This window comes from Polypterus senegalus, chromosome 1, assembly GCF_016835505.1.
Source record: "Polypterus senegalus isolate Bchr_013 chromosome 1, ASM1683550v1, whole genome shotgun sequence".
NCBI lineage: Eukaryota > Metazoa > Chordata > Cladistia > Polypteriformes > Polypteridae > Polypterus > Polypterus senegalus.
In genome coordinates, this window is record NC_053154.1 from 229,045,920 (window position 1) to 229,059,807 (window position 13,888).

The 13,888-nt window shown below is 37.4% G+C and overlaps 1 protein-coding gene across 4 annotated transcripts in view; it reads right to left on the minus strand.

Moving 5' to 3' along the window:
• Window positions 1-13,888, minus strand: part of LOC120539674 (disintegrin and metalloproteinase domain-containing protein 12) — a 568,760-nt gene that overhangs the window by 451,509 nt on the left and 103,363 nt on the right. For 3 of the 4 annotated variants that reach the window (XM_039770006.1, XM_039770034.1, XM_039770025.1), the window contains exon 2: window positions 11,198-11,307. The exons of the other annotated variant lie outside the window; for it this stretch is intronic. In XM_039770006.1, the coding sequence (XP_039625940.1) occupies window positions 11,198-11,307 (110 nt within the window). The remainder of the gene's footprint in view (window positions 1-11,197; window positions 11,308-13,888) is intronic. 4 annotated transcript variants of the gene reach the window in all.

Genomic DNA, 13,888 nt, shown 5'->3' on the forward strand with positions numbered 1-13,888 from the left:
CCAAAGTACCATCTGAAAGTATCTCATTTTTTCATATAGTAAAAGAAATGTAAATTCTAACTGTAAGTCAAGAGAAAGGCAGTAGCAACTTGGGTGGTAGGCTGCATTATTACATGAAATTTACAAGAAAAATTAAAATCTGGACTAACAGCCTATAGTGAACTGCAGGAACATTTTACAAGCACAGCAACAAATGGCATTTTCAAATCTTTTATTAGACATTCTCCTTATCTGCAATAAAATGGCTGCATACTGTTATTACTAGCATTTTTTAGTATAATTTGAAGTCAAGCCATTATATCTGAAACATATAATCTGGATAATATAATCTTTTTCAGTGTTCACTAGATCCTATTTGGATGACAAAATTGTTTGTACCATGCAACTGAAAATTATGATTCTGTTATCTTTTTATTAAAAAATGTTCTAATATCTGTCTCTTCTAGTTTTTTTTAATTTCCCTTTATCATTGTTTAACATAGCGTTTGTATGCTATAATATGTGCAAGTGTGACCCTAACCAAGACCAATTTTTATGTAACACCAAAAATTAAAAAGAAAAAAGAATTCTAAGCATCAAACAAAAGAGACAGGGGCCATACTGGTGCTGCTTAAAACAGATTAATACCTAACGTACTTGGAAGGCAGTTTCCCTGCTTACAGTATCTGCCTTTCAACACCTTGAATTAAATCACATCCTTGTCTATATTCTCTTTTTCCTACTTGTTTTCTCTCATTATTTCATTTCCCCCTCCTTACATACCAATGAGACTTTGCCCAAATTCATGTTCCTGAATCCACATTCTATTTGTAATTGTAATAAAACAGCTATTCACACAATGGGGTTAACTGCTGTAGCTACATTGGAAATCAGGTTATTCTATCAACGATCCTCCACAAAATTGCTAAATTCTATTGTCACCCCTAAACACATTCTAGTATTTAAAAGACCAGATGCCCTAAAAACGTTAAGGCTCACTGTAATTTATAATAAGCAGCCAGATAACGTCAGTCTCATGTGGAGCACCCATACTGGCAGCTGTCTGTTAGTGGGGCCCTCCTGTTCTGTCATGTTCTCACTTTGGTGTCACAGTTTATTCTCAGGGTACTCAAGCGGGTTAGCTATGCGTATAAAGGCATGTGTCATAAAGTCATCTGAGGATGGAGAATATATTTGCAAAGCAAGACTGGTTGTGTGATGTGTGTAATGTAGGTGGTGGCTGTGAGTGAGCAAACAGGATAAATTCCAACACAGGAGCTAGGGATCAAAACAGAAGACGATATCAATAAAAGTGAGTAATTTGACTTTTGTGTCGCTTATCTTGCTCCATGTCAGGTTCATTAGAAGATGTTATGAACACCTTTTCAAGTTCCTAGAATCATTTAATACGTTTTTTTTTCAATATTGGTGTCATTTCTACTGTAATTCTCAATTGCAGTTAATCCAATTCAGGGTCCTAGTAGGGGTGGGTTGGGTGTTTAGGTGGAGCTGCACTAAGCTGAAGACGGGAAACAGTGCATAGCAAGGACCACACAAGGGCACATCCGCACTCACAAGAGCCAGTCTGAATTCACTAATCATACCAAGCTGCAAGCCTTTGGAGGATGTCAGAGGAAACCACACATACACGGGGAGAACATACAAACCCCACATGAACAACCTTCAGGCACAAGATTCAAAGCCAGCAGGCTGTAGTCATGAAGCACCAATGATGACCACTGTACTACCATGCCTCCTAGAGTTATTTGTTTAGTTTTATAGTCTTTTTGTGATGCCACCATGTTCACATCTTATAAACTGTTTTCTTCATATGCACTGCCATTTTTTATGGTTGCTAGTAGTGATGAGTGAACCCTGCTGAATTCGCTTCAGCAAACTCCGCAAAATCATGGAAATGTTCACGAACCTCACCAAACTTTAATGTTGAAGGAGTATCTAAATTAGTTTTGAGTGGATTACAATGGTGCAATGATGTTTTAAGTGTCCCTGAGAGCTACAAAAATGCTGGACTAATTATTGTGACCAAAAATGTCACCATAGCTATGAGGTAACAGTGGTAACCACTGTGCCATTGTGACTCTTTGAGATAAAATTAATAGAAATAAATATCAGAACAGTATATATCTTGCAGACAGTGGCAGAAAAGAAGCACTAAGGTGCCCCCCTACAGATTTAATAGCACCTCTCTTGAACCACAAAGTATTACACACAGGTCACAAGCAAGTCCATACAAAAAGACATTACTTTTAAGACATGAATATCCCAACACATAGCCAGCTTCCATGCATGTTTTGTGTTTAAATGTATTTACAAGTTTTCTCCTCATTTTTAGTATTATATACTCAGGGGGCTGCCCCAACCACCAATGATTGCTACAGCTCTGTGATGTCATACAGGCTTCCCAAAGCATCATGGGAAAATAAATTTGTCTAAACTGGTCACCTGGCAAATATTCAGCGAACACTGCTGAAATAAATGCTTTAGTGAATTTCACTGATCGACACTAGCCACAAGTCCCATTCGCTACCTATGATTTTACTGTACCATCCCTAAAGAAGATGGTGTAGCACTACAGATTCTATCATTGATTTGGATCTGCTTGGATATAATTTGCTTTCATGAAACATTAATTAGGGAAAAGGTAACAGAAAGATGAGAAAATTTTGGTACCTCACTACTTCTTCAAATGTGGGCTTCTGTCATTAATACTGATTTCCTGTCTTTGTCTTTCTATGGTATTAGTGACCACTGACTATTTACAGATTTTGCTTTCTGGTTGTCCCCTTGAAATACTTTCATTTGCTGGTCTTTGAATCAATTTTTAATTGTCCGGACTTACCATATTCCACCTTGGGCATAATAACAGGAAGAAAGTTAACAAGCAATCATAAATAGATAAAAGAATGCAGGAGTGGGCAAAGTAAAAACAACAATCTAAAACCACTAGCAATAAATTAAAAAAACAAACCAGACTATCCCGATATTTATTAACAGACTAATATAAGCTTGTTTATATGGAAGGGTAAAAGGTTGGGTATTAAAAGGATGAAACAGTGAAGTTCAAAAGCAGACAGTGGCATGGTACTCCTTGACTTCCAGCTCTATTACTGGGGTTGTAGATATTCATAATTTGAGTCAACTGAAGGACACAGAAGATAATGGGAACACACCGGACAGAAACTCTTTTTATATATCTTGCTCTGTGCTTTAGTTATTAATAACTATCATCAATTTACTTGTAATCAGATTGTGTTTTACTCCCTCAAAATATGGAAACTATGTAAGAAACATTTTAAGTAAAAAATTTTGTTCTCTTACAGGATAATTTTGCATTGCAGTTTTCTTTTAATTGTGCGCTTTTTAATTTATGGAAGTCATTAAAGCATCTAGACGTTTACAGTATAGCATATATACAATTTTTTGCATCCTTTGATCATTGCTGTTGGAAATATGGAATTCCCTCAACACACTTATTTTTCTGTTTACAAGCTATACACTTTGTTAAAAAGAATCTGCGTAACTTTATTTGCTTAGGTAGTAACAAGGAGAATATCAGTAGCAATTTTAGACTTTGTCAACTACTGTTGCAGCACTTCCGCAATTCAGGGAAAGAGAGTAAAATTCAATGATAATTCGATTTGTGCAAAATATGTTGTAATTCTTAAACTTGTGCATTGCACTCACCAATTTAAAATTATGTAAAATATACCAGGGATGGGACCCAACTGTAAAAAATGCCATGTACACCCAGCCTTGCTAGCTCATCTGTTTTAGGGACTCAAGAACAGACTATGTAGAGGAGACAATCCTCAGGTCTAAGTGCCGTTGATGTGGACAGCGGAACAAGAGCAAAACCAAAATTGACTAATACACTGTTAGTCTTCTTGTTTCGTGTTTCTCCTCGGTTTTCTCAACTGGCCCTTTGATTGCCCGTTAATGGTGGTGCGCTGGCAATTAACATCTCACAATGATGTTCATTCCTCTAGATTTAAAGGGACAGAGTACAGGGGAAACGTATGTTGTCATGTAAACTTAATAAAAACAACTGCAATTCTTAAGCTACATTATATATTAAAATTGTTGTCTCTGACATTATTATAAATATTTTTCATGTTGAACTTCTGAAAAGACCATGAAATCTGTAGAAAGAATAAAGAAAGTAATGACCACAAAAGGTAAATCTTGTATGTGAAGCACAATCGTCTCTCTGCAACTCATGGGTGGATGATGATCTACCATCAACGTGACTTGGGTGAGGTCCAGGAATATGAGAGAAGGAAGTAATGCAGGTATTATTCCAAATCTACCCTCCTTCAAATCTTCAATTCATGTACACGTGCATCATTCAACGCAAGAGGTGTTATTTTATCTTTCTTAAGGTCAATATGTAATTCTGTCATACTATTAGAAGACCCTATATCAGTCATATGGTCACATTTATTTATATGTTACTGCATTGACAACTAGAGAATATTATTCAACTGTAGCTGCAACAGAATTTGAAGATGTAGCTATCACTCCTGCTGAAATAATCCCTCACCCCTAAAATCTGGACAGGAAGGTCAGAATCATTACGGATTTCATCTGCAATCATCCACTGGCCTGTAGATTATGCCCAAGAAATTTAACTCCTGCCTAAAAGTAGCAGTATTACAGCTACAGTCATGAAATTGCTAGTGTCTAGCTCTCTGTTGAACACCAGCATTCTTCTGTTTCAGAGTTACTTCATGCTCTTCCACCCAACACCTCATACTCATACCATATTGCTGCATCTCAATCGAATGTATGAGTGACCTATGGCTTAAATCTCCATAACAGACCAACCCTGACTCATTTTATTTTTATATGTGATGCTCAAAGAGTATAAATATATGCATGTGATGACCTAGAGCCTGTGGGATTCTTAATCTAGTAATGCTATAGCTCATTTTCTCAAATACAGGAGTGTGAATACTTGTCATTCATTATGTACCCAGTTTTTCCTAATAACCAAATTAATCAAACAGTCACTAAAGTGTATAAAATACTTAGTTAGAGGTGGGACAATACTCACAAAGATAACCTCCATGGTACTCCTAAGGAATATAGTATGGAGGAAACTAGCAGCCTCTTTTAACATGCACTGTCCGAACTGGCGGATGAGCAGTTTCTTAATTAGACACACTGAGTCTTTTTACTAAAAATTAATAATTCTTAAATATATGTTGATCCATATTTTTATTTTTATACATTATGCAATATACTTATTTCCGTGCATCACTTGTCTTTTCTATGGCACTTAATTATATTTGATCCAGCATCACACTATACTAAATATAAATATAAAATATGGCTTTGGTATTTTTTAATGGCATATTTGTGCTTTTTTGTGTCCATAACAGCCTGAAGCATGCAGAATTTATTTTGTAATATTACCCTGCCATATTAAGTCCATTAACCTACTTGCAAGGTGGTCTAAGTTACTATGCAACTTTGTTCCCTATCTTCGAATCCAAAAGGACACTGCAACTCACTTAGTCTTGGCCTTGATCTAGGTCCACTGCTAGTCTACAGCTCGGAAGGCACACTGAAAAGTTACCATCTTGTTACTGTAAATATGTACTAAGTCCAGACCAGCACAGGATCATCCCCAGCTCAGAGCACACTGCAATTGACCCAGAGTGATTTCCTATACTACACTGTTAGCAAGATGACCTAGCTTATTCAAGTGAAAGACTTCTAATGCCCTTTTGAGAAAACAAAATATTACCTAAGACTAGAAAAATTAAAATTCTCTTTGCATGGAACTGTATAGAGCTTCCTCAGAATCTGGGAAGAGATTCATTAATTATTTTCTAAAATAAGATAGCAGGGTCCCTGCTAACATGTCTGTTTAGTTTCTCTTGTTTTAACCAATATGTTTGGCTTCTTACTAACTACGTCTCTGTCTTGGGTTGATTTAGAGTCTTTAGTATTGTTTAAGTTTAACTAGTCTTAAGTTCTGTGATTTAGTGTACTGATTATATTTTTGACTGTACTGATTTTTTAAAATATTTTGTTTATAGCGATGCTTGTTTAATTGTTGTATTTAAACTCTTTGATTGCAATATATGCTTCTGCAAACAACTAAAATTTTATGTGAATAATTCTCACACAAGGAAGCCAGCTTCTAAAATACTAAAGGCACTAAGATACAATGCTTGAGCACACACTAAGGGTCAGGTTCTACCGCAGCCCATCTGTTAGTGACAACAGCACTGTTGTGATAATCCTGGCTCTCAAGATGCAGGCTTCACTCCTAGTTAGACCTCAAGATTCCTTTTAATTCAAAATGAGGCCTAGCCTCCTTAACTGAAGCCACAGTGTGGTGTCAAAATCAAGAGGCAGGCTAAGACCCCACCGACAAACTTTTTAAAAGAAGTTCAAAAAGGATGAGAGGGCAGAGTGAAAAAACCTTGGCCCAAAAGAAACAAAAACAATGATTATTTTATAGTTTAATTGATTTATTCCAAAAACACTTGAAAACCAGCAAAAACAGAGTCTAAAGGGTTTGCCAGAAGTGAGAACAGCCAACGTCAAAGTACAGAACACAATGTCGAAAGTCAAAGTGAAATTATCCTAAAACCAGCAAAATTCACAAACACTTAATATCATGATCCACTTTTATATTTTTCAGTCTTTTCCTTGTCCTCTGCAAATAATGAAGGTATCATTTTGGGGGTGTTTATAGAGATTTTATGTGAAACAAGACAAAAGTTTGGTAAAAGATTTTTCAGAAAAGCTATAAATTTAAGTATACTTTTGACAGAGTAAAATGAACAAAGTTAATAAAAATGATAAAAGTGTAATGAGGTAATACGATATTCAGAAACTGGTGAGGAACATTGGGTAATGGGAAAGTCAGATGTAAGAGGGAAAAAAAAACCTTGGTTTAATCATGGATATATGTCTGGATATACTAAGAAAGAATGATAATTAATCAAATACTAAGGAACAGCAGACAGTAGAAGGTGTACTTCCAAAGGGCTTAAACATTATGGATGACACACTCAGCAAAAAGTATGATTTTGCCAATCAGTGGGCAGAAGTGGGCGAAATTTTACAGACAAGAGAAAAAAAAAAGTATAAGACATTAATAAGTAGGCATGATTATGCAAGGCTTGAATTCAGAAATGTGGTGTGTTCAAGAAAGAAAGAGAAATATTAACTATCCGCTGTGAACGCTGGCCCCGGCACAGACAGACGGACAACATATTTTGCACCCACACACTGTTTATTTACAATACTATTTACAGTTTTGCTCACGTGCACCCCCAGTGCCTTCTTGCACCGATTTCCCCAATGTCCAGGCCCACAGTCTCTTGTGCCTTCCTGGCCGCCTCCCGTCCTCTCTCTCCAGCTCTGTCTGCTTCCTCCCGACATCCACCGCTGACTGGAGGGAGGCGGCCCCTTTTATGGGAACCCGGACGGGTCCCAGCTGCTTCCCGGCACTTAGCGGTGGCCACACCCCTGTGTGGCGGAAGTGCCGGCTGCGCACTCGGAAGCCATCCATGTCTCCCCGGTCGTCTTCCCCCTGGCACTTCCTGGTGTGGCGGAAGTGCCGGGCTCCCGGGATAAACAGGCACTGGGGGTGGCCACGGGTCCCTACAGGGCTGGGCTTCAAAGCCCCCTACCCAAGGCCCCCTGCATAACCAGGACGGACGCCCCCACTCGGTCTGGAGGAGGCACACGCACTCCTCCGGTCCTCCAAGGCGTCCCGGCCGGGCTTCATCCCCGGCCAAAGACCACACGGGGTAAACCGGCATCGGGGCGGCGCCTGGCGGTGACCACGGGCCCCTACAGGGTAGGGCTTCCATGCCCTCGACCCGTGGCTCCCAACAGAACCAGGACGGACGCCCCCTCGCGGTCTGGAAGAGGCACAAGCCCTCCTCACGTCCTCCTGGGCGTCCCGGCCGGGCTCCAGCCCCGGCCGGGGACCACACCGCATAAACAGCAAGCTCAAGAAGATGGTCATTCCAACCAACCATAACATGTAGCCATTACTGGTTATAAATCAGAGACATGGTTGCTCAGGAAATAGGATACTTTCCATGGGGAAATCAAAGCATACATTAATATCTATTCATTACTCAAAGGTTCTTTCAGAACTCATTAAAACATTTAAAGAAATAAATAACCATCAGCCATTTATAAAGTTTTGGGGCCCTAAATAATATATCTACTTTGGGCCCCCCATCCTCCTTACCCCTCTTCTCTGGGTTGACTGTGGACCTCAAACAGCCGTAGAGCCACAAGTAGTCATTTAGCTCAGTTACTACTATGAACTGACTCTGGTATCATTATGCCTTTGTAAATATTGCATAGTGCTTTTTTGAGTTTTATTTCCCTTATCTGAACACTGTCCTGTGCTATATGAAGTAAGTTAAATTGATAACAGATAAATTCATGATGAAAGACCAAATAGTTCAGGAGCCTTCAAGGACAAAAACTGCACTGAAGGATAGAATAAGTGGAAACGTGATTTATATAGCAAAACAGATAAAAACCATATGTTTTAAGTGGAACATATGACAGCATATTGTAAAAAAAAAAAAAAAGATTTAAAAATAAAAAGGTTTGAGATTCTTTCCATTTTTAATGATTCTTCATGGCTAAAATTGTCAATAAGTCTCAGAGTGACAGGTAAAGAGTTGCTCAGGGCTGTAAAAGTTAAGTGCTGATTCCCCACATTTTTTCTTAGTCCTAAGAGTAAAGAGCAGGTGCTATTTGATGATCTCAGCAATCTGGTAGAAACACCCTGATAATCCCAGTCATGAGACAGGGAGGAGACAAACCACAGCAACATCTAAAAACTAATAAACAAATTTAAAAATCAGTCCTAAAAGAAAGAGGCAGCCAGTGAGAGAAATGCAGTCCATAGTCCCTAGTACTACTGCTAGTAAGGACTCTGGCTGGTACATTCAGAACTTTCTGCAATGGTGCAGTCATGAAGTGAAGTTCATGTAATGGAGAATGCGGTGCTCATGGAGTTGTGTTCAGAATGATGAAACTACTGCAGCTGCATTTTCAAACCCATCATTAGAGGTCTAAAAGACAACTTTGACGTCCATTTGAAATTAAATGATCACAAGCAGTTTTAAAACCATACGTTTGGCTATGGAACCTGGGTTAATTTGTAAAGTTTGTGCCAAACAGCAAAAATCGAGAAAATTAGCCACAGGAGGCTCCAGACATATCCACCATGACCACATTTATCAAAGGTTTTAAAAATATCCAAAATCAACATCTGAAATATAGCAAATAACTACTTACATATATGTTAGTATTATTATTACATATATTTAATATACGGTGTTTACAACTATATAATACTAATTAGCAGGAATATTTCATTGATACTACCTAAAGCATTACTAAACAAAAAAAAAAAAATCTTTCAATATTTATGTAAATAAAACTTATTAACTTCAACAATATTACAAATACAATTTATAGTAATTAGCCTTCTTGCATGCACTCATGCATTTTTAACTAGCAGTGGACAGTAGCTCATTAATATTGTCTTTTGTATCAGTATACTGCTGCTGGATTATGTGAATTTCCCCTTGGGATTAATAAAGTATCTATCTATCTATCTATCTATCTATCTATCTATCTATCTATCTATCTATCTATCTATCTATCTATCTATCTATCTATCTATCTATCTCATTGAAACCGCATCCGAGTCTAAATTCGATTATTTCATACAGCACTACATCCAAATCCATATGTGTATTTAAAAACGTTCTGATTTTGGCCCATGAGAGTCCTAGCAAAAAGATATTGCTAAATCTTCATCAGAAAAACAAGAAGCATTCAATCTTTTATTCCCACACCACAATTCTACCCCTAATGTCACACATGGGTCTGTGCATGCATATTTTTTTTTTATAATGCAGACAAGAATAGCTCAGCAAATTAAAGAATATATGTATATATATTATGTATGCAACAGAAAATCACAGTGAGCTATGGGGTAAGTACTACAGGAGCAATTGGCAAACTCCAATGGGGACAGTAAGTGAATCCAAAAGCTGACTGTACCTTATGAGTATGATGGCAAGATTTCAAAATGCCTTAATGAAAATGGAAGGAATTCAAAAATGATAATAATAATAATAATAATAATAATAATAATAATAATAATAATAATAATAATAATATATTAATTAGGATTCAACACTTTGAGATCAGTCACCTAACAAATACTAAAGCTGAATAATGTATTATAAATGTTGGAAATGTTTCTTGTCACCAGTAGGGGGTGTAACAGCACCCCAGGCCCCATATACAACCTCACACACATAGTCGTGGATTCAAACACAAACATTATCTTATCTTATTCATTTCACAAGTCTCTCTCTATATAAAATTTAGCACCGAACCTTAATGTATTTTTTCTCTTCTCTCTCTTCTTTTCTCCATTTCTCCTTAGCGAGTGTCATCCAGCTCATCTCCTAACTCTAATTCTAGTGGCTGATGCAGAGTTCCTTCCTTTATTCAGTACTCAGGGGTACTTCCTGTGCCATGGACCTGTCCCTTGAGAGCACTTCTGGGTTAAGCGGAAGTCCCATGAAGCAGGGACCATTAATCTCTGCATTGCTCCGAGGCAGCATCCATGGAACACAACAGGGCTGCCAGACAGGACTAAAATTCCCAACATGCCATGTGGGTATCAGTAGAGGTGCCATAACCCAGGGATACTGCCATTTAGCATTTTAGAGGAGTAAATAACCCAGGAAAGTTGTGTCCCCCTGTTCCTCCAGTCTACTGGCATCATGGCAGGTTAAGAATCCTTTATCTGGGACACCAGTATATCCATTTCTGCCCATCTCCTGGCTGCGGCAGGGACTTCCCTGCATATCTGGTGGTCTGGCCTCCCTGCCAGATAAGAATTTTTGAACCAGCCTGGCTGGGATGCCAACCCATGCCTGCCATACATTACAATGTAAAGTAACAGATGTAGAGTAAGATTCTCTGAAGTGCTCAGAATTCTAAGTTACAGTAGTTTAGCCCATGAGAGAATCTATTTATTTTCTCTTTTTAACTCATATATGAATGATAGTTGTAAAGTTATTATTTTCAGAAGCGGATGCATACAGTACCTATCAAATAAACATGCTGCACAGTGCCACTTAATCAGAAAGACACAAAAGTACATCTCTGTGACACTTACCAATTCTGCTGACTGGTATTCTTTTCCTTGAAGTAGAAGTGGTGTAATTATTTCATAATGATTAGACTTTTTTATGAAGACCTTAGGCCTCGGTACCTCCATATTTTTCTCTGTGAATAAAACGCAATAAACAATAATAGGTTTTTAAATAAATATTGATTCTAAGCCATAAAGTACAGTACCAGATGATATGAAAGAGCAATTCAAGTTCTTCTCAAGTAACATTATCATTGCTATTTCACCAAGAACAATCATAAGAACATTACTTTAAAGTTCTTATAAATTGCCAGTCTTTGTAGTTTCCTTAATGAAATGTACCCCAATGCATAAATAAATTGGCTTTATTACAATTGACAGTTTATTAATTAAAAGCAGAATGCAACACTTTCACATTTCGTTATTTCTTTTGTACAATATTCTGCAGTTCTATTTCATTTGCCATTTACAGGTATTTTGTAGCAATTATAACTAATGTACTTAACTTTTTTAAAATTTATTTTGAACAGATTATAAGGGATAGCCAAAAGTACAAAAATGGGCACCACCTCAATGCAGGCTACAGTTTTTGATTAGTCATTTACAACTCTAAGAAATTCAGCAAAGGGATTAAACATTTTCCTTGGAAAATGAAGTGGGTAACAGGTGGATGATAACTGGCACAAGCCCAATATTAAAGAATATATTAAAATTTGTCATGAGAGGTAACATAAATCTCATAAAAACAGAAATAATTAAGTTAATCAAATGAACCTTTATTCAGGTGTATAATGAAATAAATTTGCAACCAAACCTGAATCAATTTGTATTTCATTTCTGAATAAAGATGCTGAAGAGATGTTCAATGAAAGTTAACGTCAAGAACATTGTTGGATGTAATGCAGACACCGCAAGCAGTGACTTTTACAGGGTTTCTGGGATCCCTGTCTAAAAGACAGGGCATGACGGGTACAATATGCAAGGCATGAAATCCGAGAAAGCAGCCATTTTAAAATCTCGTCTTACTACAGAGATACCAATGGGTTAAATGTTACAAGCACAAAAATATAAAATAATGTATATCAGAGTTCAAACACTTTTGGAGAGCATTTTTGCTTTTTATGATCTAATCATAAGATGCAACAGGTAGGCTGATAATCTATTCAGAGCACAAAGAAGGTAACATCAAAGCAGATCAGTGAGTGTTAATATTTGGGACTCAATAAACTGCATAAAAGCCTGGCTGCCGTACACTGTGCCACTGTGCGCTTCTGAGATCAAGGCTACCTCTAGTGTGGGCTTTAACATTTAAAAGCAGGCTATTCCTTGTTTGCTGTAGAAAGAATAATCTTTCTTAACAGATAGCAGTAGTTCTGAATGATGCATTAACACATGTTTGATAAAGAAACCCAAGCATTGCTAGGTTTTATATACTAGCTTCATGGACCTTAGTGTTTTAACATTCCATTCTAATCTAGCTACCATCTGCTCCTACTGTAGGTTTACTTAAACAATGATAAGTTACCTTTTGAACATTTTAAAATTTGAAAATCTATCCAAAATTAAAAATGTATTATTTTAACATACAATGATTGCTCAGTGTTTTAGAGAACATCGGGCAATGTGTAAGTAGTGTCTTTGTAGACAACGGGATCAACAGCATCATCATCATCTATGTTGTGTCGAATTTCACATTCACATCTATCCATTAATTCATTGATGAACTATAGCCAACTGACAATGGAGGAGAATAAATTGTAAAAGAGAAAATCAAATACAAAATCAGAGTCCTGGAGACCTTGGCCTACTGGCAGTCTTAACCTTCCTGAATTTTCTATTCTGGCCAACCAATTTGATGAGAGAAAGTTTCCATCCAATAATTCCATTGCTCCTTTATCCGAGATGACTTTCCCATATAAAGGAGAGCAGCCAATAGTGGCACCAAGCTCCCGTTATTCTATTTAAGGTGAAGATTTCCTACTGTACTGTATAGGTCAAATCTGTCATGCAGGACCATCATTGCTGGTTTGCCTACGGCTTGTGTATCTGTGAAGATTTGCATCATTCAAAGCTACACTACACTCATTCCAGCTAAATCTGGAATAGCCTGCCAATAGGAATTTGCCAGGCTAATACAGTAGAGCACTTTAAAACACTGCTGAAAACACATTACTTTAACATGGCCTTTTCATAACTTCACTGTAACTTAATCCTGATACTCTGTATGTTCAATTCATCATAACTATTCATTGTGGCTCTAAAATCCGTACTGACCCCTACTCTCTCTTCTGTTTCTTTTTCTGGTTTCTTTGTGGTGGTGGCCTGCGCCTGCGCCACCACCACCTACTCAAAGCATCATGATGCTCCAACAGTGATGGATGGATTAAAAGGCAGAAGTCTACGTGACCATCATCATCAAGTCCTTCCATGAGAACCCTAAATCCAAAGAGGACGGTTTCATTTATGTTAGGTAGAATGCCGAGAGGGGACTGGGCAGTCTAATGGTCTGGAATCCCTACAGATTTTATTTTTATCTCCAGCCGTCTGGAGTTTTTTTTGTTTTTTTCTGTCCACCCTGGCCATCGGACCTTACTCTTATTTTATGTTAATTAATGTTGATTTGTTTTATTTTTTTTACTGTGTCTTTTATTTTTCTATTCTTTATTATGTAAAGCACTTTGAGCTACTTTTTGCATGAAAATGTGCTATATAAAT